The sequence below is a fragment of the Notamacropus eugenii genome, chromosome 5 (genome assembly GCF_028372415.1).
Source record: "Notamacropus eugenii isolate mMacEug1 chromosome 5, mMacEug1.pri_v2, whole genome shotgun sequence".
Classification (NCBI taxonomy): Eukaryota; Metazoa; Chordata; class Mammalia; order Diprotodontia; family Macropodidae; genus Notamacropus; species Notamacropus eugenii.
The window spans coordinates 178,863,789-178,889,152 of record NC_092876.1 but is presented as its reverse complement, the minus strand read 5'-3'; the positions used below and the strand labels follow the sequence as shown (position 1 = coordinate 178,889,152).

General features: G+C 40.2%; 1 protein-coding gene across 10 annotated transcripts in view; it reads left to right on the top strand.

Annotated features, from left to right (window-relative positions):
* Positions 1–11,520, top strand: part of NFRKB (nuclear factor related to kappaB binding protein) — a 42,446-nt gene extending 30,926 nt beyond the window's left edge. For 4 of the 10 annotated variants that reach the window (XM_072611583.1, XM_072611582.1, XM_072611591.1 and 1 more), the window contains 14 exons: positions 248–327; positions 444–490; positions 1,361–1,421; positions 4,245–4,419; positions 4,958–5,064; positions 5,397–5,520; positions 5,770–5,849; positions 5,993–6,213; positions 6,299–6,572; positions 7,101–7,319; positions 7,754–8,533; positions 9,582–9,688; positions 9,990–10,122; positions 10,236–11,520. In XM_072611583.1, coding sequence (XP_072467684.1) covers positions 248–327; positions 444–490; positions 1,361–1,421; positions 4,245–4,419; positions 4,958–5,064; positions 5,397–5,520; positions 5,770–5,849; positions 5,993–6,213; positions 6,299–6,572; positions 7,101–7,319; positions 7,754–8,533; positions 9,582–9,688; positions 9,990–10,122; positions 10,236–10,361 — 2,534 coding nt within the window. In that variant the 3' untranslated portion in view covers positions 10,362–11,520. The remainder of the gene's footprint in view (positions 1–247; positions 328–443; positions 491–1,360; positions 1,422–4,244; positions 4,420–4,957; positions 5,065–5,396; positions 5,521–5,769; positions 5,850–5,992; positions 6,214–6,298; positions 6,573–7,100; positions 7,320–7,753; positions 8,534–9,581; positions 9,689–9,989; positions 10,123–10,235) is intronic. The other 6 variants (XM_072611589.1, XM_072611586.1, XM_072611588.1 and 3 more) reach the window with 6 other exon arrangements.
* The last annotated feature ends 13,844 nt before the right edge of the window (positions 11,521–25,364 follow it).

Here is a 25,364-nt window from a genome sequence, read left to right as displayed (position 1 = left end):
TAACTGATGTTACTAAGGGAAGAGGAAGGGGTTGGTGTGGATATCTCTCCTATGAAGGAAATCTTTCCCTTTCTCATTTCTTAAGTGTCATAAGAGACACATGAAAAGCATATTGATTAATTGGTGAATATTGCCCTTGTGCATCTGTTACAGATAGTTCAATATAATGGTAGTTAGAAGGAAGTTTGGATTCTTAGTCATATACTTAGATTTGATTGTGTTTATTGTTTTCTGGTTCTACTAATAGGTTCATCCCAAGACAATGAGAAGGAATTAGCTGCCTTATTCCAACTGTGGCTAGAAACCAAAGACCAAACTTTCTGTAAGGTATGGTTTCTCAAAAATTCCAGAATCTTTCCACAAGATTCTCTTGACCCTTGAGGTGTCCAAAGCTTTCAGAATTCAGTCTTTTTCATAGTTAAATGATTTATCTTGTTATCTAGCAGGAAAATGAAGATAGTTCAGATGCTACAACACCAGGTCCACGAGTGTAAGTACAGAATAATTGACTCTTTCAGGCAATACTATATCTTTTAACTAATATTTATAAGACCTAGCTTTTAGCCTTTTAGACTTCTGACCATTCTAAGCCCCACCTCTGAATGCATTCTAGCTTCTCAGTGTCCTTTAGATGATGTCACTTTGTTGTGGTGCTCAGATCTGCATTTTCTACCTAGCTGAACCTCTCTTGTTTTGGACACCGAACACTAAGAGCACTCGTTGGGTTTTTTTTTTTTTTTTGAGGGGGTGGGGTTTGGGTGGGGGTGCCCTTTAACAATGTTGATTCATTTTACTTTTAAAGTCCACTAAAATCCTCAGGTCCTTTTTATGTGAATTATGGTTTAGCTACTTTCCTTGCATCCTATCCTTGAATTTTCCCCAGTGAGAATAGACAATGAGGGTGCTTGTGAACTAAATATCTAAACTTTCTAAAAAATCTCCTGAAGCCCATTATTCTTTGAGCCTTACTATATAGCCTGCAGAATGTTTGTCACTAACCATGTATGTACATGTAAGGTAATTAGAGATGATAAAAAACATGGTAGTAGTGCCAAAAAAACAGCCTTCCCAACTGTTACTATTCTGAATCCCCAGAATTTAGAGGGACTATAGAATAAGCCAATGAGACTGACTTGGTGGGAGCTGGGAGAGGGGGAATTCTGTCCTTGCTGTGAAAGAGGGGTCGTAGAAGGGAAGAATTTCAGGTAGAAAAGGATGGGAGGATTGTAAAGGCCAAGGGAAGAATTTCAGGTAGAAAAGGGTGGGAGGATTGTAAAGGCCACAGTTGGTGGATGCTACGGATGGAGAAATTGATCCATGAACCTGCCACTTGGGGTTGATTTAAAACTCTGTGTTCCAGAAGAACTGACTATGTGGTCCGACCCAGCACAGGAGAAGAGAAACGAGTTTTTCAGGAGCAGGTAAGGAAGAACTTAAAACAGTGTGAACCCCATGATTAGGGAAAGTGTATGTAAAAAAAACCTCAGGCCCAACTGTCCTTGGGTCTAAGTTCTTAGGTCCTTTGTAGATTCTTTTAGGTCTCATTACCAAGTTAGAAGTAGAAATGCTGTTATCACCTTTTCTTCATTATTAGCAGCAAAAAGTATTGGTATAGATCTTAAATTCCTTTGACAGACATTAAGTGTGTTAGATGATGGGAGAGATACCAAGATAAAAAAAGACAACTTGGTCACTTAAGGAGCCTTAGCAGGAAAACATTTGGGTGTGGTAGGGAGAAGGAGCTATAGCTTATCAAAATATATAACGTGAATGCTATGCAAAGGTACATGAAGGAAATGTCATTTCTGTCTAAGCAATGGGGGCTTGTAAAAGGGCAACATTTTCTCTTTCTGATTCTGTTTAAATGGGCAAGCTACTTAGAATCATGAGATTATATAGATTTAGAGCTGGAAGGGACCCTGGAGGTTAGACAGATGAGGAAATGGGAAGAAGAAAGGGAACAAACATTTATTAAATGCCTACTGTGTGCCATGAGTATGAGTGGGGCTAAGCACTTTACAAATAAAATGGGCCCATAGTGAGTAATTAACTAGTTGCACAAGTTCCTGAGGTGATCTCCCAATTCCAGTTCATGCTAGGTACTCTGCCAAGTACTGAGGATACAAAGAAAGGCAGGGCTCAGGGCTTTCACAATGTAAATGGATGCTAAATCTCAGAAGTAGTGGTGGTGCTGTAGAGTCTGAATGTAGATTGAAGTATACTATTTTCACTTTTTTTTTCATTTTTGTTTTTCCTTTCCCCTAGATTTTTCCATTTTGTTTTGAGTTTTCTTTCATAACATGATTAATGTGGGAATATGTTTAACATGATTGTACATGTATAACCTCTATCAGATTGCCATCTTTGGGAGAGTAGGGGGGAAGGAAGGGAAAAAAATTTGGAATTCAAAATTCACAAAAATGAATGTTTAAAATTATCTTTATATGTAATTAAAAAACAAAATAAAATATTACTAAGAAAAAAAATGGTGGTGGTGGTGGTGGTGAGTTAAGGAGAAGTGGAAACTGGGAATGCCTCTTGTAGAAGGTGGGATTTGAGTTGAATCTTGAAAGAAACCAGATGGGAAGCCAGGTAGAAGTGAGGAGGGAGAGCATTCCAGCTATGTTGGACAGCCAGTGAAAAACTGAGGAGTTGGGAGATGCGGTGTTGTATTTCAGGAACAGCAATAAGGCCAGTATTGCTTAATTGTAGATTACCTAGAGGGAAGTAAAGTGTAAGAAAACTTGAAATGCAGGAGTAGGCCAGGTTGTGGGGTTTGAAAAGCCAAATAGAATTTTATATTTGGTAATAGAGGGGATAGGGAACCGTCAGAGTTTATTGAGTAGGGAGTGACAAGGTCAAATCTTCCCTTTAGGAAGATCACTTGGGCAGGTTAGGGGAGAATGGACTGGGGTGGGGAGGTAGCTGAGGAAGAGACACCAACCAGCATGTTGTTGCAGTAGTCCAGGTATGAAATGATTCCCAGCATGGTGGCTGAGTGAGTTGGTTGATTGTTGTCCTTCATTCTTGAAGAGGACCAAAATGACATCTCTATAATAAAAGTCAAGTTTCAATATGTCCCAACTGTGGCTAATCAGACCAATGTGATCTCAGAATGCTGTACTACAGGTTGGGCACAGATAGTCCATGTGGACATTTAGGGTGGATATTCTAAATTTGCCCATCCTGCATTTCCTTTGAGCTGTTTCAATTCTGCTTTGCTCATAGTGCAAGCATCTTGTCTGATGAGGGCATGCCCTGCTGAGAGGTCCTGTGCCAGTGTCTCCCATGTCACACAATCAATTCCAAACTTCTTGAAAGAGACCTTGAGATTGTCTTTGTATTGTTTCTTCTGACCACAATGTGATCACCTGCCCCATGCAAGTTCTCCATAAAATAGTCTTTGGCAAGCATACATTTTGTATTTGAACAATGTGACCAGCCCATTGGAGTTGCAATTTAGTTTGAGTAAGGACCTCAGTGTCTGGTACCTTATCCTGCCTCATGATCTTCAGAAAAAAAAAAGGCTATGTGCGTAAGGAATAGGGGACAAATATGAGAGATGTTGTGAAGGTAGAAACAACAAGACTTAGCAACAGATTGGATATGTGGAATGAGTATGAGTGAGGAGGCTAGGGATGAAATCAAGGTCAAGCACTTAGGTGACTGTGAAGAGAATGATTCTGTCGGCAGTAGTAGGGAAGTTAGGAAGAGGAAAGGAGTTCTGCTTTAGACATGTTGACATCGGGATGTCTGTGAGACATCAAGTATAAGATGTCCAGTAAGCCACTGGTGATGTGACTAGAGATCAGAAAAGAGGTTAGGGTTGAATGAATAGGTTTAAGAATCATCTGTAGAGATTTAATTGAACCCATGGGAGCTGATGTGATCACCATGTGATATAGTATATAGAGGGAGAAGAGCAGAAGACAGATCCTTGAGGTTTATTCATGATTAGTGACTGTGACCTGGAGAAAGATTCAGCAAAGGATCCTGAAAAACAGTCACATAGGAGAACCAGGAAAAGCAGCGTCTCAGAAATCTAGAGATGGGGGAGTATCTAGGAAAAGAGGATAATCAAAGTGACAAATGCAGAAGAGTCAAGAAAGATGAGATTTGAGAAAAAGCTATTAGATTTGACAGTTAAGGGATAATTGCTAACTCTGATGTGAACAGTTTCAGTCTCTGGGGACAGAAAGAGCTTCATGATCCTGACCCATTCCTCTTCTACTTACTTGCCTCAGGAACGTTTCCGTTATAGCCAGCCCCACAAAGCTTTCACCTTCAGAATGCATGGTTTTGAATCTGTGGTGGGGCCAGTCAAAGGTGTCTTTGACAAAGAGACCTCACTGAACAAGGCCCGGGAGCACTCCTTGCTGCGATCAGATCGCCCTGCCTATGTCACCATCCTGTCTCTTGGTAAGGCACCTAGGTTTTTTCTGGGGAGTATTTTCTTTTATATAATCTTTTATTTGATTTAGAGCTGGAAGGGATTGTAGAGACATTGACCATTAATTTTTTATTTGGTTTCATCAGAAATCTTAGGAACAATTATACGAACTTCCACAGGGATGGGAGGAGGTGGAGGTAGTGGGGAGCATATATTGGAAATTTTATGAGGGGGAAGCAGGTAGGGCAGAAGAACTATGCTTCTGAATTATTTTTTCTTATGGAGTCTGTTTCTTAAAAATTTATTTTTTTTTCTGAGGAATTGAGAAAAGTACTAGCCTAGCATTTAGATGTCTGCCAAGAATTCTTCAACCTTATTTAGAATGTGTAGCATGGGAAGGTGCAGAGACCACTACTAACCACCAGGAGGCAGGCTGAACTTGATATGATCAAGTACAGTAAGGGAAAACAAGGCCTTTTCTATGTATAAGAGGAGAGGAACAAGAGATTGTGCTGCAATGAAATTCGTCTCTCCTCTTATTTCCATTTCTTTTACAACCACCTCCAGTCAGGGATGCTGCAGCCCGACTGCCCAATGGAGAAGGAACTCGGGCTGAAATCTGTGAATTGCTAAAAGATTCCCAGTTTCTTGCTCCAGATGTTACCAGCACTCAGGTGAGATAGAGAAGAGATTATCCCAGTTGTCACCTTTCTGAGATCTGGGAAAGCTCATATTCACTGAAATGAACTCCTTTTTGCCTGGATTTCAACAATTGTGTATTATTCTGAGACCTTACTTAGTTCATGTCAACAGAGAGGTATTGAGTTACTGTGCTTAATAAATGTACCTAGATAGTGGGAATAAAAGTGCTGAGTAGTTTAGAGGGAACAGTTGAGAACACCTTAGGCCAATAGATTGACCAAACCCAACAAATTATCTCTGTGGCTCAAACTACTTCCTGGGACCTGGTTTTTGCCTCTGCTTCAGTTATGCTTACATTTCTCAGGTGAATACAGTAGTAAGTGGTGCCCTGGACCGACTACACTATGAGAAAGACCCATGTGTAAAATATGATATTGGACGAAAGTTGTGGATCTACCTTCACCGTGACCGGAGCGAGGAAGAGTTTGGTGTGTGAGGCCTCTGGGTCAAATGTATTAGATTACAAGTGGGAAATCATCTAAATTGCTAGTTTGATCTCTTAATTCTTTTCATTTGGTTTCAGACAAGAGTTAGAAGGTTGAAGGGCAGGATTTAGCCCAATAGTGTGGTTGCCACTGACCTGGGGTGAGGGGGGTGGGAGAGGCGGTGAATTCTAATAATACTAGTCTTAGGATTCTGACCTTCAGGCATAGCTTATTAGTTACTGTTGTTCACAGAGCGAATTCACCAGGCACAGGCAGCTGCAGCAAAAGCCAGAAAAGCCCTTCAGCAAAAACCTAAGCCCCCTGCCAAGGTGGTAAGTGAATTTTGTGAAGGTGATAACAGGAACCAAATATGTTCTACTGCTCATTTAAATGGCCTTTGAAGCTATGATAACTATTCCTTCCTTCATTGGGCTCATGATTAGACCTGCATATTGTCTTTGTTCTCTGGTCACAGAAGTCCAGTAATAAGGAGAGCTCCATGAAGGTTCTTAACAGTGGTACATCAGAGCCAAGTCAACTAAGTCTTAGTGACTCCAGCATGCCAGCCACTCCTGTCACCCCTGTCACCCCAACCACCCCAGCTTTGCCTGCTACTCCCATATCACCTCCACCTGTGTCAGCAGTTGGCAAGAATGCACCTAGTACAGGCCCAGAGCCAGCTAAATCTAGCCCAAGGTACACTCTTTTTTTCCCCCCTAGCTTTCTTCCCTCCATGCCTCTTCATTTGGACATCCTAAGCTTTTTCCCTTTTCTCTTACAGTGTTCTTCTGGTATCCTCACCAACAATGCCTCAGTTGGGAACATTGCTGTCCCCAACTCCAAGTAGTCAGACTCCACCAAATTCCCAGTCCACTGGCCGGGTGGTGAGCCATTCTGGCTCAGCTGGACTTCCCCAGGTGCGGGTGGTAGCCCAGACCAGCCTTCCTGCTGTCACTCAACAACCCACAAATTCAACACAGACACTGCCACAGATGCCAATGGGTCCACAAATCCGAGTTCCAGCCACTGCTACGCAGACCAAAGTCATACCACAAGTGAGTGTCGAGGCTAAAGGGCATTAGATAACAAGAGAAACTGAACCAAGCATGGCTAGTGATTCTACTGGAAAGATCCTTGAACCTGAAAAATAGGAAACCTGTATTCTAATCCTGGTTCATTTCCTATCTTGTGATTTGAGTGAAGTCTTATCGTGCCTGCCTTAAGTTCCCCTGTCTGTAAAATGGGAAAAATACTATCAGTCTTAATTACTTCAGTGGGTCATATTAAAATGAGTTCCTTTAAAAACATTTTGAGAACTAGAAAGTACCATATAGATATAGCTTTCAGTGTCCCTTGAGTATTGAGTTTAGACATTGAGTCCTATAGCCTCAAGTTGAAATGGTTTCAATCTTTTTGTGTTGGGAAATTGAAATATTCTGATTTATTGCAACTAGGTATGTTGGAAAAAGTGAGTTTTTGTAGGGAAGTTCCTTGGTGCTATAGCATTCTAAGAGTAGAATCCTGCTTGGTGCTAGACCCTACTCTACGTCTGAATAAATTGTTTTCCTCTTATCTTGAGCCAGACGGTGATGACAACTGTTCCAGTAAAAACTCAGCCTACCCCAGCCCCAGCAGCTGTGCAGCGTCCTGGGCAAGGCCAAGCAAGTCTCACAGTGACAGGTCTCACTGCCACCACTAGCCCTGTAGCAAAGCCTGCCACCAGCTCCCCTGGAAGCTCTGCATCAAGTTCCTCCACAACCACAGTTATCCAGAATGTCCCTGGCCAGAATATCATCAAACAGGTTCCTAATTCTTGGGTGGAATTGGCTTATAATTCCAGAAACCTAGGAGATATTTGGGAAAGAGAATAGGGATGTACAAAGCTTATTTGGTCTTTTACTTGATCTTGATTTCAAGTCAATTCTAGTAGAAGGCAGTGCAAGCATTTATTTTTGAAGAAATCCATTTGGATTACTTGGTTGGGAGTTAGGCCTCTGAGAATTTATTTCTACTTGTACCTTTATACAAATAATTTTCTTCTCTGGTTTTCATTTACTATATTAATGAGTGTAAAAAATAGCATTACCTTCTTAAGTAGATTTGTACAAGTAAACATTTTCTGTTGGAAAATATATTTATAAATTTTGCATGGTGGTGTTACTGAAGTAGTCTTAACATGGTGCCATTTAGTGGAGACTTCTCCAGTTCATTTCAGTGCCTTTCTTCCCTTCTCCAGGTGGCAATTACTGGACAGCTGGGCATGAAGCCTCAAACAGGCAACAGCATCCCTCTAACAGCCACTAACTTCCGCATCCAGGGTAAAGATGTTTTACGCCTGCCACCCTCATCCATCACCACCGATGCCAAAGGCCAGACAGTGCTACGTATAACTCCTGACATGATGGCTACCCTGGCCAAGTCCCAGGTCACCACAGTCAAACTGACCCAGGACCTTTTTGGGGCAGGAAGCGGTACTGCAGGAAAGGGCATCTCTGCTACTTTGCATGTCACTTCCAACCCTGTGCATGCATCTGACACCCCTGTCAAGGCCAGCTCAGCTACTGCCCCTTCATCTACTCCAGCAGGCACGACTGTGGTCAAAGTAGCCCCTGACCTGAAGCCTGCAGAAGCCTCAAGCTCAGCTTTCCGTTTGATGCCAGCTCTTGGTGTGAGTGTGGCAGACCAAAAGGGCAAAGGTGCAGTGACTTCGACAGAGGCAAAACCTGCTGCCACAATCCGCATTGTGCAGGGACTGGGAGTGATGCCTCCTAAACCAGGGCAAACCATAACAGTTGCCACCCATGCCAAGCAAGGGTCCTCCTCAGCAGGTGGGCCTGGAGCTGTTCATACTTCCACCGTGTCCTTGCCTAGTATGAGTGCTGCTGTGTCAAAGGCTGTGGCAGTGGCATCTGGGGCCACAGGCACCCCTATCAGCATCGGGACGGGAGCCACCGCTGTGCGACAAGTCCCTGTGAGCACAACAGTTGTATCCACTTCCCAGGCTGTGAGTAACATTGTGAGTTAAGTATAGTCTGTCTCATTAAAGCTCCTTTGAAAGTCATTCAACTCAGTTACTTCTGTCAGAAGGGAAAGTTAGGTTTCTTATTCTAGTAATGAGGACTGGAAATCAAGATATTCCCCATTTCCATACCACTATACCTGATCTTAGCAGTTTTATTTTTTATTAATTCAATCTTAGTATTTATAAAACCTCCCCTATGTGTACTATACTAGGCAATAGAGTCTTAGTGTTACTTTTTATAAAAGAATACACTAAAATCTTAGATCATTTGATTATGAAGATCAACAGAGGATTAGAATGCAGGTGAGGTGGTTTGAGAAGGGCCTTTCCTAGTTAGTGAAAGGTCTAAGTTAAAGTCTTTTAAAATGACTTGAGTTAAGTTGAGTAAGCCTCAGGGACATGTATGTTTTCAGTTTCGCTACATTAATTTTGGGTCCTTGGAAACTGGATTTCCTTTGCTTGGCTGAGTGTGCAACCTTACTAATATGTATATCTCTGGAAGAAAATGAAAATACCTAAAGAATGCGTAACTTGTCGTCTTGTTCTTAGTTAAATTACCTCTCCCTCCCCTCTTTTTGCTGGTTCCCCCTCAGTGAACCTACATTCCAGTGGAGCACTGGAACTGCATACAATATTATTAACTCTTCAGCTCCTTTCTTTTCCTTTATTCTATTAATTGGGACACCTGCATTTATGTTCTTGTTTTGTTAGTGGGGTGGAGCAGGGTAGGACCTATACATTTCTATGTAGGGTGTAGCTTTTGTACATTTTAGGTCTGTTTTGACTTTGACCTAAGTTTCTTGACTCACTGGAAATCTAGAGAAGAGGGGGTAATGAAAGTGGTTATCCCAGGATCTGTCTTGGGATTCAACTGCTTGGAATTCTGTGGGGGCTTCTAAAAAGTATTCCTAGTTCTTCTCTGTGTCCCTCATCCCACAAAAATCCCCTTTTTAATGAGACTGTATTTGTAGAACACTTAGCACAGAGCCTGGCACTTGACAGGTACTTTAATGCTTTAATCCTTTCTTCTTTTTCTCTATAGGGTAAGCTGCCTACACGGATTACAGTGCCACTGTCAGTGATTAGCCAGCCCATGAAAGGCAAGAGTGTGGTTACGGCTCCGATCATCAAGGGCAATCTTGGAGCCAAGTGAGTGATGGTAGGGAGGCTGAGAGCACATAGAGGCTTGAGTTCTCTTTTCTAGTTAGGAAAAAGAAAATTATGGAGGAGGTAGGTTATTTCTTGCGATTCTCCTTTTGATATTCTGGCTCATTTTTATATTCTAGCTCCCTTTGACAAGACACACAGTCTTATCAACCATTTGCCACTTTGTATGTGATACTGGTTTTGTTACTATTAGACTTTACACTATTTTAAGACACTTGGTTTAATTTTGTGGAGCAGAGGGATTTTACATCAGTATACAACAATCCTTGTTTTCTCTCCACAGTATCAGCGGATTGGGCCGGAATATTATTCTTACTACCATGCCAGCTGGCACCAAGCTCATCACTGGTAACAAACCTGTAAGCTTCCTCACTGCTCAGCAACTGCAGCAGCTACAGCAAGGCCAGGCCACACAGGTAAAACCTTAGGGATCCTGCTGATCGTAGCAAACTTCTCACCATCCCTCACTTAACTTGAGAGGTAAATCCTATCTGTTCTCTAGGACCTCTCACATTCTCTTTATAAACAGGTACGCATCCAGACAGTCCCAGCTTCCCACCTCCAACAGGGAACAGCTTCCGGAGCTTCCAAAGCTGTCTCTACTGTCGTCGTGACCACAGCCCCATCCCCCAAACAGGTGCCTGAGCAGCAGTGAATATGGAAGGGTAAAAAAGATGGCTTCTCATGGACTGTCCCGGGTCTGTTCTCCCAGCTGAAGAGAATAGGAGCTATATCACACCTGCAAACTCTCCTTCCTAAGGAGACAGAAGCCAGGTAGTGGGGTGATGTCAGCAAACTGGATTCTGCAGTCACAGGATCCAGTCAATAATATCTAAAAGGGCCCCAGCTCACTCCAGGGTTCCTGAGCCTGCTTTGTGGATTAATGTAGGGGGAGACAATTTATTACAATTGTATGTGGTCCCAACTGTACCAGGCAGACCAGAATTTTCTCCCTTTGTGTTGATTGGAGTCAAGTAGGAGAATTATGAATGATTTCCTGACTTTAGAGTATGCAGGCTCCGTGAGCAAGCCTTAACTTGTCTGTGGAGATCTTCAGTGATAGATTTTAGCCTCCCATGGTATTCCTTAGTCACTTCTGTGACTGGTGGATTGGATACCAGGTTTAGGTGACATTTTGTGTCCAGAAAATAATTTTATATAACTTATTGGTTTTTTTTAAGATACTATTGCACCCTTTCTCAAAACAGAAGCTTGGGCGTTAGCCCTTAAATAGATCACATAGTCTCTTTTAAGGGAATGGCTGGTATCCCAGCAGGCTAGTACAGATTTTTTTTATGACTGTGATAGAAAGGGAAAGACTTATGTGGTTGCAGAAAATGTAGGTAATGGATGGACCACAGTAGATTTCCTGAAATGAGACTAGTGATGGAAACTGCCTATATTATAAGATGGTATGTGGACTTTGAACATGGTGTTAAGTTTATTGCTAAGTCTTTAGACTTAGTCTATAGACTTTGCTCCTCTTATCAAACAATGACCCAGAAAAAGTGAGCAGGCTCCAGGGGTACACTACCATTTATGCTGCTTTTGCTATCTTGTGTTCAGGCCTGAACTTTAATCCCTGTTAGTGGTACTGCTCTCACTTCTGGTCCAGAAGAGAGTAGGGAGGCACAGGGCCAAGGAGCAGCCTACCCAACAAGCACTGATCTTATACATGTTGACCTAAAGTTTTAAAACATTTTATTAATAGTGGCTGTTTCATGCTTCTTTCCGCAGTCTCTATTGCTGCCTGACAATGCTCTTTTAAAGAAATTTTTAAGTGTAATATATAATTAAACGTGCTGTTAAAAACATGTCTTGTTGTTTGCTTTGGGAATTGTGTGAATGTGTTTTCCTTATGGTAGCTACTGATTTGATGGTAACTTGTGATCTAGACCTCTCTATTTTTCAAAAAATTGTTTAATTGATGCTTTTTGTTTTTTATACTGTTGTTATTTTCCAGTAATGATATTGACTCCCTGCATCTATACAGTTTTATCTTATAACAAAGTAAAATAATTAAGCAAAGCAAACCAACATTTACTATGTCAATCAGTCATATATTTTGAGTTCCTTCTATAATCAGGCATTGTGCTAAAAATTACATATAAGTTAGTGGGGGGTTAGCAGTAGAAGCTTAGGGGCTCAGGAAAGGCATCATGGGAAGTAGAGCTACATTTCAGCTCTGAAGGAGGCTAAAGGCTAAAAGAACCACACCCTATACTCCGTTTAGCCATTCCCCTGTGTCTAACAGATAATCTAAGTCACCTCCTTAGATTCTACTTCTGTAATTTTCTTTTTACCTCCCTTTAAAGTGTGCTTCTGGATGAGAAAGTTTATTTTGCTTATGACTTATTCCCTTTCTAGTATTATCCTCCCTCTTAACTCTCCTCCCACTCATTCATGCTTATTTGCCTGTTGAATGGAAGGGAAAGGGAATAAACATTTATATAGTGCCTACTATGTCCTAGACACTGTGCTCAGTGGTTTTTACAACTATCAGCTCACTTAATTCTACCAACAATCCAGAAAGGAAAGTATAGCTGAGGCATACAGAAATTAAGTGACTTGCTTAGTATCCCATTGCTAGTAAAAGGTGAGATTTGAACTCAGGTCTCCCTGACTCCAGGCCCAATTCTATCTATTACACCACCAACTGCATTGAATTTGATGTTTTTCTACTACAAACTCTGTGTGTTCAGCCATTCTTTGTCCATTTCAGGTAAGAGTGAGGTTCATCTGATTCTTACACCCCTCGTCCTTTCCTCCATGTCTGTATACTTGTCTTACATATTACAGTTATGAGAAATATCAAGTTCTATGCCTTTCTGCTTCCTTTCCACACTGTTATTCCTATTACCTTTTCTTCTCTCTTTCCCTTCAAACCCTCAGATCTGAACCAGTCTACCCCTATGACCTCTGTCTTATATAACTCCTTCAGTACCCTTTGATGACACTGAGTTTCTGAAGAAACACATTTTTTCTCTCCTATTAGAATATTAGCATTACATCATATAAGTTCCTTCCAAATGCCAAAATAAATTTATCTTTCTAGGTTTCTCAGGACTCTTTTGTTTTTACTTTAGAGTTCCTACCAGCTTTTCAGGATGAGTAATTCTTGGTTGTAAGCCTGTGTTGTATTCCAGGATCTGTTTTTGTTTATAATAGAAGCTGTCAGATGTTGTGTGATCTTGGTTATAGTTCCTTAGTACTTGAACTGAAATTTTCTGGACTCTTGTAGTAACTTTTTTCTTTGATGTCAGAGTTAGTATTTTGGCTGTGGCATTCCTGGCACTCTTTCTTTTGAGATTCCTTTCAAAAGTTAATTGGTGCATGTCATTCACCTGGATTTGCTTTCTTCTGCATCAGTTCATACAAGTCCGTCTCATGTAATTCTGAACACATTCTCCATTGGCATAATAATATGGCATTAGTGTAATATTATTGTGACACATGGTGTAATACCTTCGTGTACTACAGTTTATTCACCCATCTCCCATTTGATAGGCGCCCACTTTGGTTCCAGTTTTAATCTGCTACGAGACTGCTGCTAAAATGTAGTTTGGTAAATATAACACTTTTCTGTCATTTAACTCCCATGTTATCTATTTTTCTGAAAGGATCAGATTTATTCAAAATTAGTTGTAAACTGTGGAAAATTGAGAGGTATCACTTAGTGGAGTTATGATTAGAAACATAAGAGTTTCAGGAAACCGAACTCAACCGAGATGGGGCATGATAAGATGGGGAACTTATATTGAGCTGGAGCTAATGAGAAGAGTGACTGAAAGTTTTGAGTATTTTCTGAAATGTTAGAATGGCTTATTAGCAAGTATAAAGCTAAGGTACTGTTGGGGTGACAAGAAGGTGGGATGGAGTTTATGGAATACACCAGGCTAGATCAAAAGGAATATAGGAGAATTGGGGAGCATAAGATTGAGCATGTAATTATTCTTATTGGTCAGAGATTGCCCCGGAAGGTGAAAAGATGTGTTTGTATGATATAAGAGAAAAGTACATAAAGCAAAGTCTACCAGGAAAAACTCTCGCACACTGTGGTCGTTGCTGTGCACAAAGTTCTCCTGGTTCTGTTCCTTTCACTCGGCATCATATCATATAAGTCCTTCCAGGCCTCTCTGAAGTCTTCCTGTTCATCATTTCTTATGGCGCAATAGTACTCTGTTACACTTGTATGCCATAGTTTATTCAGCCATTCTCCAATTGATGGTCATCCCCTTGATTTCCAGTTTTTGGCAACTACAAAGAGAGCTGCTCTAAATATTTTTGTACATGTGGGACCTTTTCCCATTTTTATGATCTCTTGGGGATATAGTCCTCGAAGCGATATTGCTGGGTCAAAGGGTATGCATATTTTTGTAGCCCTTTGGGCATAGTTCTAAACCACTCTCCAGAATGGTTGGATGAGCTCACAGCTCTACCAACAATGAATTAGTGTTAGGATCAGATTTCTTGTAAATGATCCAAGCTTAAGTTTTTCTAAATGGAAATGAGGAGGGAAAAACAAATCAAATGGGTATAGAACTTATATCTGGAAAGAGAGCATTTTTTACAAGTTAAAAACAAATTCAGGTTGAATTTACTTAATAAATAACTCTGTGTATGTGTGTGTGTGTAGAAGGAAGGTTCAGGATATGACATGCTAGAGAGAGCACTAGAAATGCAAATGTAGCATATTTCCCTAAAGAAGTAGAAATAGTAGAATCTAGCTATAATTCAGGAACAAGGGAAGATCCAACATTACTCGTTGGGGATTAGATATGAAAATTATTATACAAAAGTTCACTGCGGCTCAGGCAACTATCAATCCAACAACTTCTGAAAGTAGAACTTCAGATTTCCCAGAACCATTAACTATAATAGTTTTTGTTTATGCAGTGCTTACAATGGGCACTGTAGGGCAGCTAGGTGGTCAGTGGATAGAGTACCAGTGCAGAAGTCAGGAGGACCTGGGTTCAAATCTCACCTCAGACACTTGACACTCACTAGCTGTGTGACCTTGGGCAAGTCACTTAACCCCAGTTGCCTCATCCTGGGTCATCTCCAGTCATCTTGATGACTCTCTGGTCACTGGATTCAGATGGCTCTGAAGGAGAAGTGAGGCTGGTGACCTGCACAGCCCTCCCTCACTCATAGTCAAGTGCAAGTCATGTCACTGTTTCTCTGATGGCATGGTCTTCTTCAGCAACAAAGGATGAACACACAATAGCTTACCATGCCCCGGGCACTGTGCTAAGTGCTTTTTACAGTTAACTCATTTAATCCTTGAAAGCCCCTGCTTCATCTGGATCATTCAGGGAAGGCTATAGAAGGCAGGCCTTAAGAAAATCCAGGGTTCAGTTTGTCAAGTTTGGGTTGGAAAAATCCATATGATTCTAGGTGAAGTCTAGAATAAGCTGCTGATACTTGCTTTCTTTCATCTGATTTAAGAAAGAAGCCTGGAGGCTTATTGGTCTTTGTTCAGGTTTCACAGAACTTGTATTTCCCACCAGGTTATCTCCCATTTTTATAGAGTTATCTATCAGTTTACCTCTTTTAAGTGAAAATCAAAATAGGATACAGCTCTGAAAGTTATGAAGCAGGATGTCTAGTGGTCTCTCCCCCTGCAAGGACCATGCTCCTGGAGGCTGAGTGAAGCCTTTGGCAGGTGTTAGGTGCTTGGAGCTCCAAGTTCCCCCAATCAGCTATTTGCTATACCGCTTTGGAAAGCAGTTGCTAACTTCGTATTGGACCTTGGTTGGTACTGAACAGATGACACTGTTGTATAATCATCCTTTGTCCAGAGTTGCCTATTATGGATTGGGTGACACAAGATGGGTAGAATCCAGGAGGCTTCTGTTGCTGTATAGAAATGCTACATTAGAAATCATACTTGCCCAGATCTCTCTTGTTTTAGTTCCCTATACAAACAGGTGGGTGATTTATGCTGGAGACTGAGGCTTCCAGTGTAGATTCTGCAGCTGGAATCCTGTCTCCTTCTTTGGCTCAATAGGCCCCATCTTCTGAGGATTCTATTTTGCCTGCTTGACCAAAGGTTCTGTTTACTCTGAGAGAAGCATATATTCAACTGAACTTCAGCAGCCATTAGTCTGCTTACAGGTGACATACCCTAGGCAGGGCTTCTTAAACTTTTTCCAGTCACAACCACTTCAACACTTCTTAAGCTGTGGGTTTAAACAATTTAAGAGGCTCTGCAGTAGGGAATCAGTGTCCTTGCAAATCCTTCTAGTGGGCTGAGCTCTAGGTTGTATGGTTGACACATGAAAAAGTTTTGAGCTATGAGGTGGAAAAGATCTTCATCTAAACTGTTTCCTGGAACATGGCCTTCAGTCTGGCCAAGTACTCTGGGGCCTGAAGAGCATGGGAATGGATAATCAAAGGTTCTCCACTTTGGGGTCAGGACCAGTATAAGAACTTTTCTAATGCTTACCCCTGTAATACAATTGTTTTTGGAGCATTTCTGCACCCATCGGTGACATCATATGCTAAACAACCAAGTTGGAGCCATTGCAAACACAGCAGTTTGGAGAGTTAAGTCTAATGACATTTTGGACGTTGTGGTGATCTCATGTTGTTCTGGGCACAGAAGCATATGATCCCTAACTAAGGACAGGGCACCTATTCCTGCCCGACTTCATTGTCAGTCATAGCACCACATTAACCCAAATTACCCTTAATCTGTTCCTAGCTGGTAAAATAGCACTCTCCCATTTTAGGGCAAGAAGTTTGTCCCCTCCCTGCTAATTATTAGGTGCATCATTATGCAGCTGACTATCTTGGTTAGCTGTCCTACCTTCCAGAAGTCACATCTGTGACACATCAGTGCCACCCTGGGAAGGGGAAAGTCTCTGATAAATTTCTGAGATCTAGTCTCTAGGAAGACTTACTAGATAAGAGTAGACAGTCTTTGGACATAGTTCCAGCTGACCCTCTCTGGCTCTTGCCCCATCATAGTTTCCCTATGCTTCAAGGTCTTGAACCCCTCAGAGGACTTCATATATTCTGGAGAAGTACCTCTAAGTTGTATGGAAGTTCCCTCATTTGACAGGCTTCCTTTCTTTTGATGGTTCAAGCAACTCTGCCCCATAAAGGAGTTAGGGGGACCAAGGAGTAGTATTGTTGGGAAGCACCTTGGGATAGGTAATACTATCACTATATTACTATAATGGGTATATATTTTACTTGAAAAAGGATTCCTTAGCTGACATGGGCATAATTCTGAGTCACAGGATGGGAGTGAGAGAGAGTACTTATTTAGTCTCTGTAGAAGAGGGGAGCAGCCCCTCCCCTGCCTCTCTAAGGGCACAAAGATTTTGTAATATTCTTTTTATGTGACTCTCAGGGAACAGCAGGTTTTGGCAGGGAATATGAGTGAGTGATGGTTGAGGAAGAGCCTTGGTTTCTTCTTAGAATTACCTCTTGGGACAGGTTTTTTGCAAGACGTTTATGATCGTTCCTCCATATCACTCTGATTTGTGATAAAGAATAGTTGGTTCTACCATAAGTGTCTCTGCTGTGGCCCTGATGTTCCTGCTATAGCTCCTGCTCATAGTCTCAACATCACACCAGAAGAAATCTGCTACTATATTGAAGGTGTCATCTGTGCTCTGGCTCTGATGTTTCTGGGACTGCTCTAATTCCTTCTCATCCTTTTCCATTAGGAGACCCTCCATGAGCTGTCAAGATTCTTCAAAAGTGAGAGGAAAGATCTAGCATTTCTTTTTTTTTTCTTTTTTTAAAATTATTTTTAATGGTTTACAATCGCTGCCATAAAATTAAGATTTTATCCCCCCACACCTACCCCTCACTACCCTCCTCCCCCCCCCACGACTTCATACAATTCTGTATAGGTTCTACATATACTTTCCTATTGAGTACATTTTCACTGTAGTCATGTTATGTAGTAGAACTAAAATAAATGGAAGAAATCATATAACAAATCAAAACATGATACACAAAAACATGCATACACACAAACATGATCTGCTACATTCTGCAAATGACTTCCATGTTTCTTTGTCTGAGTGTGGAAGGCATTTTGCCTTAGAAATCCACCATTGGGATTTTTTTTTTTAATAAGTTCTTGCATTATTACGAAATTCCAAGTCTACCAGAAAAAACTCTCGCACACTGTGGTTGTTGCTGTGCACAAAGTTCTCCTGGTTCTGCTCCTTTCACTCAGCATCAGATCATATAAGTCCTTCCAGGCCTCTCTGAAGTCTTCTTGTTCATCATTTCTTATGGCGCAGTAGTACTCCATTACATTCATATACCATAATTTATTCAGTCATTCCCCAATTGATGGGCATCCCCTTGACTTCCAGTTTTTGGCAACTACAAAGAGTGCTGCTATAAATATTTTTGTACATGTGGGACCCTTTCCCATTTTTATGATCTCTTGGGGATACAGTCCTAGTAGTGATATTGCTGGGTCAAAGGGTATGCACATTTTTGTAGCCCTTTGGGCATAGTTCCAAATTGCTCTCCAGGATGGTTGAATGAGCTCACAGCTCCACCAACAATGAATTAGTGTTCCAACCCTCCCACATCCTCTCCAGCATTTATCATTTTCTTGTTCTGTCATGTTTGCCAATCTTATAGGTGTGATGTGGTACCTCAGAGTTGTTTTGATTTGCATCTCTAATCAAAAGTGATTTAGAGCATTTTTTCATATGATTATAAATATCTTTAATTTCTTCTTCTGAAAATTGCCTGTCCATATCCTTTGACCATTTATCAATTGGGGAATGACTTGTATGATTATACATTTGAGTCAGTTCTCTATATATTCTAGAAATGAGGCCTTTATCCCCGAGCTTAGCCGTAAAAATTCTTTCCCAATTTACTACATCCCTCCGAATTTTGGTTGCATTGGGTTTGGTTGTGCAAAAACTTCTCAGTTTAATGTAATCAAAATTATCCATTTTGCATTTCATAATGCTTTCTATCTCTTCTTTAGTAAAAAATTCTCCCCTTCTCCATAAATCTGATAAATACACTATTCCTTGCTTCTCCAGTTTATTCATGGTATCAATCTTTATACCTAAATCATGTACCCATTTGGACTTTATTCTTGTGTACGGTGTCAGGTATGGGTCTGTGCCTAATTTCCGCCACACTGTTATCCAGTTTTCCCAGCAATTTTTGTCAAACAGTGAGTTCTTATCCCAGAAGCTGGGGTCCTTGGGTTTATCAAACAGGAGCTTGCTATATTCCTTGCCTATTGTGTCTTGAGTGCCAAGTCTGTTCCACTTGTCTACCTCTCTGTTTCTTAGCCAATACCAAGTGGTTTTGATAATTGCTGCTTTATAGTAAGATCTAGCATTTCTGACTTGTTTTCCTTCACATTTGTTTTTTCTATTTTCCCCCTTTTTCCTTAGTATTTCACATGCCAGGAGGACTATTCATTAAAAGCACTATAAGCATTTAAATGATAGAAGGTGCTCTAGGAATCCTTAGAATCTTGCCACCAAAGGGTGGTATTTTTTTCTTGATGCAACTTCTTTCCTCCAACCCACAAGATGGGGAGATTTTACCTAAGAAGATAAAACTGCATCCCTTTCCCCAGGCCTGATTGTCCTATATGAATGGCTCTGGCTTCCCTGATCCATCCATCCTCTTTCCCTCTCCTCCACATACCCCCTCTGCCCTACCAACATGAGGTAGGTGCAGACCCTGGGATCTGACTGACCCCAGCTTTTCTGACACAACTTCCTGGCCATCTAAGAAATTAAAAAGTCCCAGCCATGGAGTTGCCTCTTGTACTTAGATTCTTTAACCTGCTTTGCTGACCAGATGCATTTCTGTATGGAGATGGGAGGAAGGGCATGTCCAGAAAAGTTAAGTGCCACTATATCCTTCTTGCATATCCTTGCTGTTAGGGCACAGAAAACCACCATGCATACAAGGGTGTTCCTTGAAACTGACTATTCCAAATGTCAGCAGTATAGGAGATATCCATGTATGAGGCAATGTGATAGAGCTCCAAGAGCACTGGCCCTGGAGATAGGACTTAGGTTTGAATCCTACTTAAACTTAATGAATTTAGGACCCTTGTCAAGTAACTTAACCCCTCTAAACTCAGTTTCATCATCTGTAAACTGAGGATAAAAATAGTACCTACCTCACTATGAAGATGAGTTAAAGTGTGTGTGTGTATATCTTCACACCTTAAAGTACTATACGTAAGTGGTTATAATTGATATTGACAAATGCCATTTTCTTACTCTATCCTTACCTACCAAGTAGGAAGAAAAATCTCTCACATCAACTAACACCAGAACTTTAAATGGTACTTTATAGTAAGTTTAAAGATCCTTTTCTTCCTGAATGTCTCTTTTATCCTTGTGAAATTTTGTTTTCTTCAGATTATTTAACAAAACATAAGTTTTTATAGAAGGAATTTTATAAAAATATATATTGTATATGATTATGTATAGGCATATAATCATATATAATATATAAAAGGAATTTTATAAACAGTATAAAAAATTTTATAGAAGGAAACACTGAGACTCAGCACATGACAGAGTCAGCACTTGAGTTCAAATCTTGCCCACTATTTACTGTCTATATGACCTTGGACAAATCACTTAATCCCTTTTGACCTCAGTTTTCTTATCTGTAAAATGAGGGATTTGGACTAGATGTTTTCTAAGGTCCCTTCCAACTCTAGATTGATGGATCCCATGAGCCTATCTTTTATTATTTTTGTCTCTTTATCTTATTCCCCACAACAACTGCTTCCAAAGCTTTCCAAAGCTTTCCTCAAGCTCCCAACCTTACTCCCAAAACTGAGAGCAGATGATTTGGCTTCTTCTATTGGCCATTCCCTAGAATGAGTCTCGTTCTGTACGTTTACTCCATCCATAGTTAGGAGGTAGCTAGCATTCTTCATCCCTTGTCCTCTAGATTCCTCTGGAATCACAATTGATCATTACATTGATCAGAATTCTTAAGTCTTTCAAAATTATTCATATTTAAAATGTTGTTTTCTAGAAATGATTACAACTCTGCTCGTTTTGCTCAGCAGTTCAGGCACATCTTTCCATGTTTCTCTGAAATTATCTTTTTGATAATTTCTTATAGTAATATTTCATTACATTCATATACTAAAATTTGTTCATCTATTCCTCAAATGATATGCAACTCTCAAATTCCAGTTCTTGGCTACTCCACACGCAGAAAAGCTGTTATAAATATTTCTGTGCATGTAGCATCTTTTCCTCTTTCTTTGATTTCTTTGGGGCAAAGGCCTAGCAGTGGTATCACTGAAGCAGTATTCGTACTCTTTGATAGCCAGGAGCTCCTCTATCAATTCCTTTGATCCCATCTCCTTTTGCCTTTCTCCAGCACCTTACATCAGCATTCATTTCTTTTCTCTCTATTGGCTCCTTTATTTTTTTAAATCATTTGACTTTTTTTTCCAGTTCTGAATTCTCTTCCTCCCCCCTTTCCCTTCCCTACCCATTGAGAAGGCAAGAAAAACATAACACATTATAAATATGTAAAGTCATGCAAAATAAATTCCTGTAGTAGCCATTAAAGTAAAAGAAAGAGAAAGGAGGAGAAAAACATAGGCTTTAGTTTGTACTCTGAATCCATCAGTTCTGTCTGAAGGTGGATAACATGTTTCATCATGAGTCCTTTGGAATTGTGGTTAGTCATTATATTGATGAGAATTTCTAAGTCTTTCAAAGTTGATTGTCAATATTCTGTTATTGTATAAATTGTTCTCTTCACATTCTATCAGTTTATGCAAGTCTTCCTAGTTTTTTCTGAAACTATCCCTTTAATAATTTCTTACAGTACAATAATATTTCATCACATTCATATACCATAACTTCTTCATCCATTCCCCAATTGATGGGCATCCCCTTAGTCTCCAGGTCTTTGCCACCACAAGAGCTACTGTAAATATTTTTGTATGCACAGGTCCTTTTCCTCTTTCTTGAGTCTCTTTGGGTATAGTATTAGTGTTACTAGGTCTGGGTATACACAGTTTGATAGCTTTATGGGTATAGTTACAAATTGCTTTCCAGAATAGTGGGACTAGTGCACAGTTCCATCAATAACTCATTAATCTAACAGTTTTCCAGCCATATCTTATCAGGAAGGGAGTTGTCCTGTGTTGTTTTTATCTAAGTCTTTTATCTCTGTGCTGTATACACTTAATGAATACTTGAACTGAACTGAACCTTGGGCTTTAACCTGCCTGAGCCTCAGGTTTCTCATCTGTACAATGAAGAGTAGGACCAGATGATCTTGTGATCCTTTGTGATCTCGTCTTATCTAAACTTTATATTATCCAGTACTTATAGTGCTCTATTGTAGTTGCTCAATAAATGTGGAATTGAATTAAACTGCTCCCTCATTGTCTAGTGTACTCTTTGGGTACTCATCCTGCTTTAGCTTCTTTGCAGTATTTTGACACAATTTACCCCAATGATACATTTTTCTCCTTTGGATTCCATGATATTGAACTTTCTTGGTTCTCTTTCTCCCTCCTCTGACTTTTTCTTCTTCCATCTCTGGTCTTGAATTATAGCCCCTATATCTTCTTTTCCAGTTAGTCTCCTTTGGTACCTTATCCACTCTCAGTCTTTCAGTTATTGCATCTACATAGATCCAGACACACTACTGGGGAATATGAAGGAACCCAGATTTATCATCCCAAAGTAATACTGATACTGAGACAAGCCTTTATTTTACTGGGTTTCTGAAAATGCTAAGACTTCCCAAGTAATATTTTATTATGCAATATTTGAATGGGACTTTAACTTTCAGCTGAGGTGAAGTTCTTAACTTGTGGCCCTAGATGCAATTGAAGGAGGGTTTTATCCAGTGAGACTCTTGGACTGCTCCTTGTACCCAAATTAGTTTGATGAATTAAGAATCCTAGGTTCACTGCCCTGTAGTGTTGCTTCCTAGTGAAACCAACAATTTTGTAAGCAGGAAGTATCCTTGGTTGTAGTGGGCAAACTAAGGAAAGCTGACAAAATTAAACAGCACATTCAGAGGGAGTCAGACAGATTGATGAAGGATGCTGGAAACCATATCTTTCAAGGATCTTTTGAAAGAGTTGAGGATAGTTGTCTTGGAGGAGGGAAGACATACTTAACATAATTCTGGGAGTGAGTCTAAGGACATCACTATTTCTAGGTGACACTTTAATGATGTTAATCTGTTTTATCATTTCAGTGATACTTGACTCTGGAATGAACTCTGAAAGATATGTCAAGATTAACTCACTGACCTTTTGGACTTCATGATAAAAGGGTGGGATATCATGAAATGTTTTACCCATTTTACAACTGCTGAAATTTATCCCCAAGAAGAAAATGGGGAAAAGGTTACCAGAAGACCAAAATATAGACTCAAAAAGTGGCAGACTGTTTCTACGGGGTTAAACCAGCAAATTCTCATGTAGTAGAGCAGCATATTCTCCTGTCTTCAATTTGAGGACAAGGTGTAGCTCAGAAATATTAGCCAACCTGGTTAGATGAACAAATAGTTGTTCAAAATTATGGCATTGCCTTTTTTTCAGGTAAGAACTTAAAACTGCTTCATGTAAATGACCTCATTTATCTTTACCACACATCCATGAAATAGGCAGGACAAAGGATTTGTTTTTGTTAATAAAAGAGGCAACTATCATAGTGGAGAAGATGCTGAACTCTTCCTGGGTTCAGGTACTGCCTCTGACAGGCACTGTCTAGTTAAGTGACCACTGATAAGTCAAGCTCAGGGAATGTTCTAAGACCAGAAGTGACAAACTTGAGGGCTGAACCTCACAGGGCCCCCAAACTCCCTGAGTTCTGCTTAAGTAGATTAAAATGCAATTGAGTAATGTTTAACAAGATAAATTGAAATACAAAAAGATAATGTTAATTTGTGTTTTTTAAGTAAATATGTGGGCTGCAAGGATCAATTTCAATTTGAGGTTGACAGTACTACCACTATATGCATACATACATACATACACACACATATATGTACACATGCCCCAGTATATATCTATACACATGTGCATATATGTGTATATATACATACATATATACACATATATACATATATGTGTGTATGTCCATATATATATATACATATGGATACACAGACCACACATAGCTGGTTGTAATCTGCCATGGATGGAGGGAATTCCTACATAGGAAATTCTCACACCAATTCAAATCACAAGCTTTCAAAATATTGATGCATGATGATGGTGGTGACAATGACTACTTCTATGGTAAATGTTAAGCTGCAGAGATTACGGGTTGACAAATGTTAAATGACTTGTCCAGTGTCATAAAATATGTCAGTAGCAGAGTCAAAACCTAGAACTCAGCTATTCAGACTACTTGGTCAGGACTTTGTACCCTTTTACTATCAACAGGCTAGGTAGGACTCAGGGGTGGGGAACCTTTGGTCTCAAGGCCACATGTGGCCTTCTAGGTCCTTGGGTGCAGCCTTTTGACCAAGTCCAAGTTTTACCAAACAAATCCTTTATTGTAGATTGGGTTGTAGTTGAGGAGTGGGAATATGAACCTCTCACTATTTTGCTCAGTTGTTTGCATATTATAAGGACTAAATAGGGGATACTTTCCTCATTCTAAGCTTGTAGGTCAATGCATAAGAAAGTTGTCAACCTCTGAGTATTTTGGCAACCTAACCTTTTTCCAACTGTTTCCTTCTTGATGGTCCTGAGGGTTGGATGGGAGGATATAATCTCTGAAGGGTTTATACCTCTTTAAGAACTTTCCTTGCAATAGTATAATTTTCAACCAAATTTCACCCTGATTTTCCAGAAGCCTTCATAACTGACAATATTGAAGGCCTTGGTCAAGTCCATGAATGTTGTCTACAAACCTCTGTTCTGTTCCTGGCATTTCTCTTGGAGTTATTGGACATTATATTGACTGTTCCTTAGCCATTTCTGAAGCCACTCTGGATCTTGAGTAGATAATCACCTTCTAGGTGAAGGATCAGTTAATTAAGAAGGACTCTGGAAAGAATCTTTCTGGCAATGATTAAGAGAGAGAGAACCTTGTGATTGTCACAGTATAGCCTCTTTCCTTTTCCTTTATAGAGTTGGTCAATGAAAGCATCTTTGAACTCCTGGGGGATAACTTCCTCTTGTCTTCAATCTAGAAGATTTCAGTCAGTTTCTGTATGAGCAGTGGACTTCCTGCTTTGTAGATCTCTGCTGGGATAGAATCAGTACTAGACAGAATCCACATGAGATAAGCCTAATGGCAACAAATGGTACAAGAACACTCATATCATAAGATCTCTCTGAAGAATTTTAGTATAACTTGTGAGACATGGGAGTCACTGACACAGGAGCATTCAGCATGGCATGCCCACATCAAAGAAGGTTGCTCCATGAGCAAAGCAGAATTACAGTAGCACAAAGGAAATGTGAGATACTTTTGTGTCTGACCTATGGTAGAACCCTCTGAGCTTGTATTGGACTGATCAGCCACAGTGGAACACGCTGTATACCCTCTCCCCAACATTGTGATGTCATTGGTCCTTTTCAAGTAGGACGAACAGTAGCAACAATAATTTTCAACGATTATCAACTCTTATCTTCCAGCTACTTGAAATTCAAACATTGTGAACATTCTCTTGTTAACAA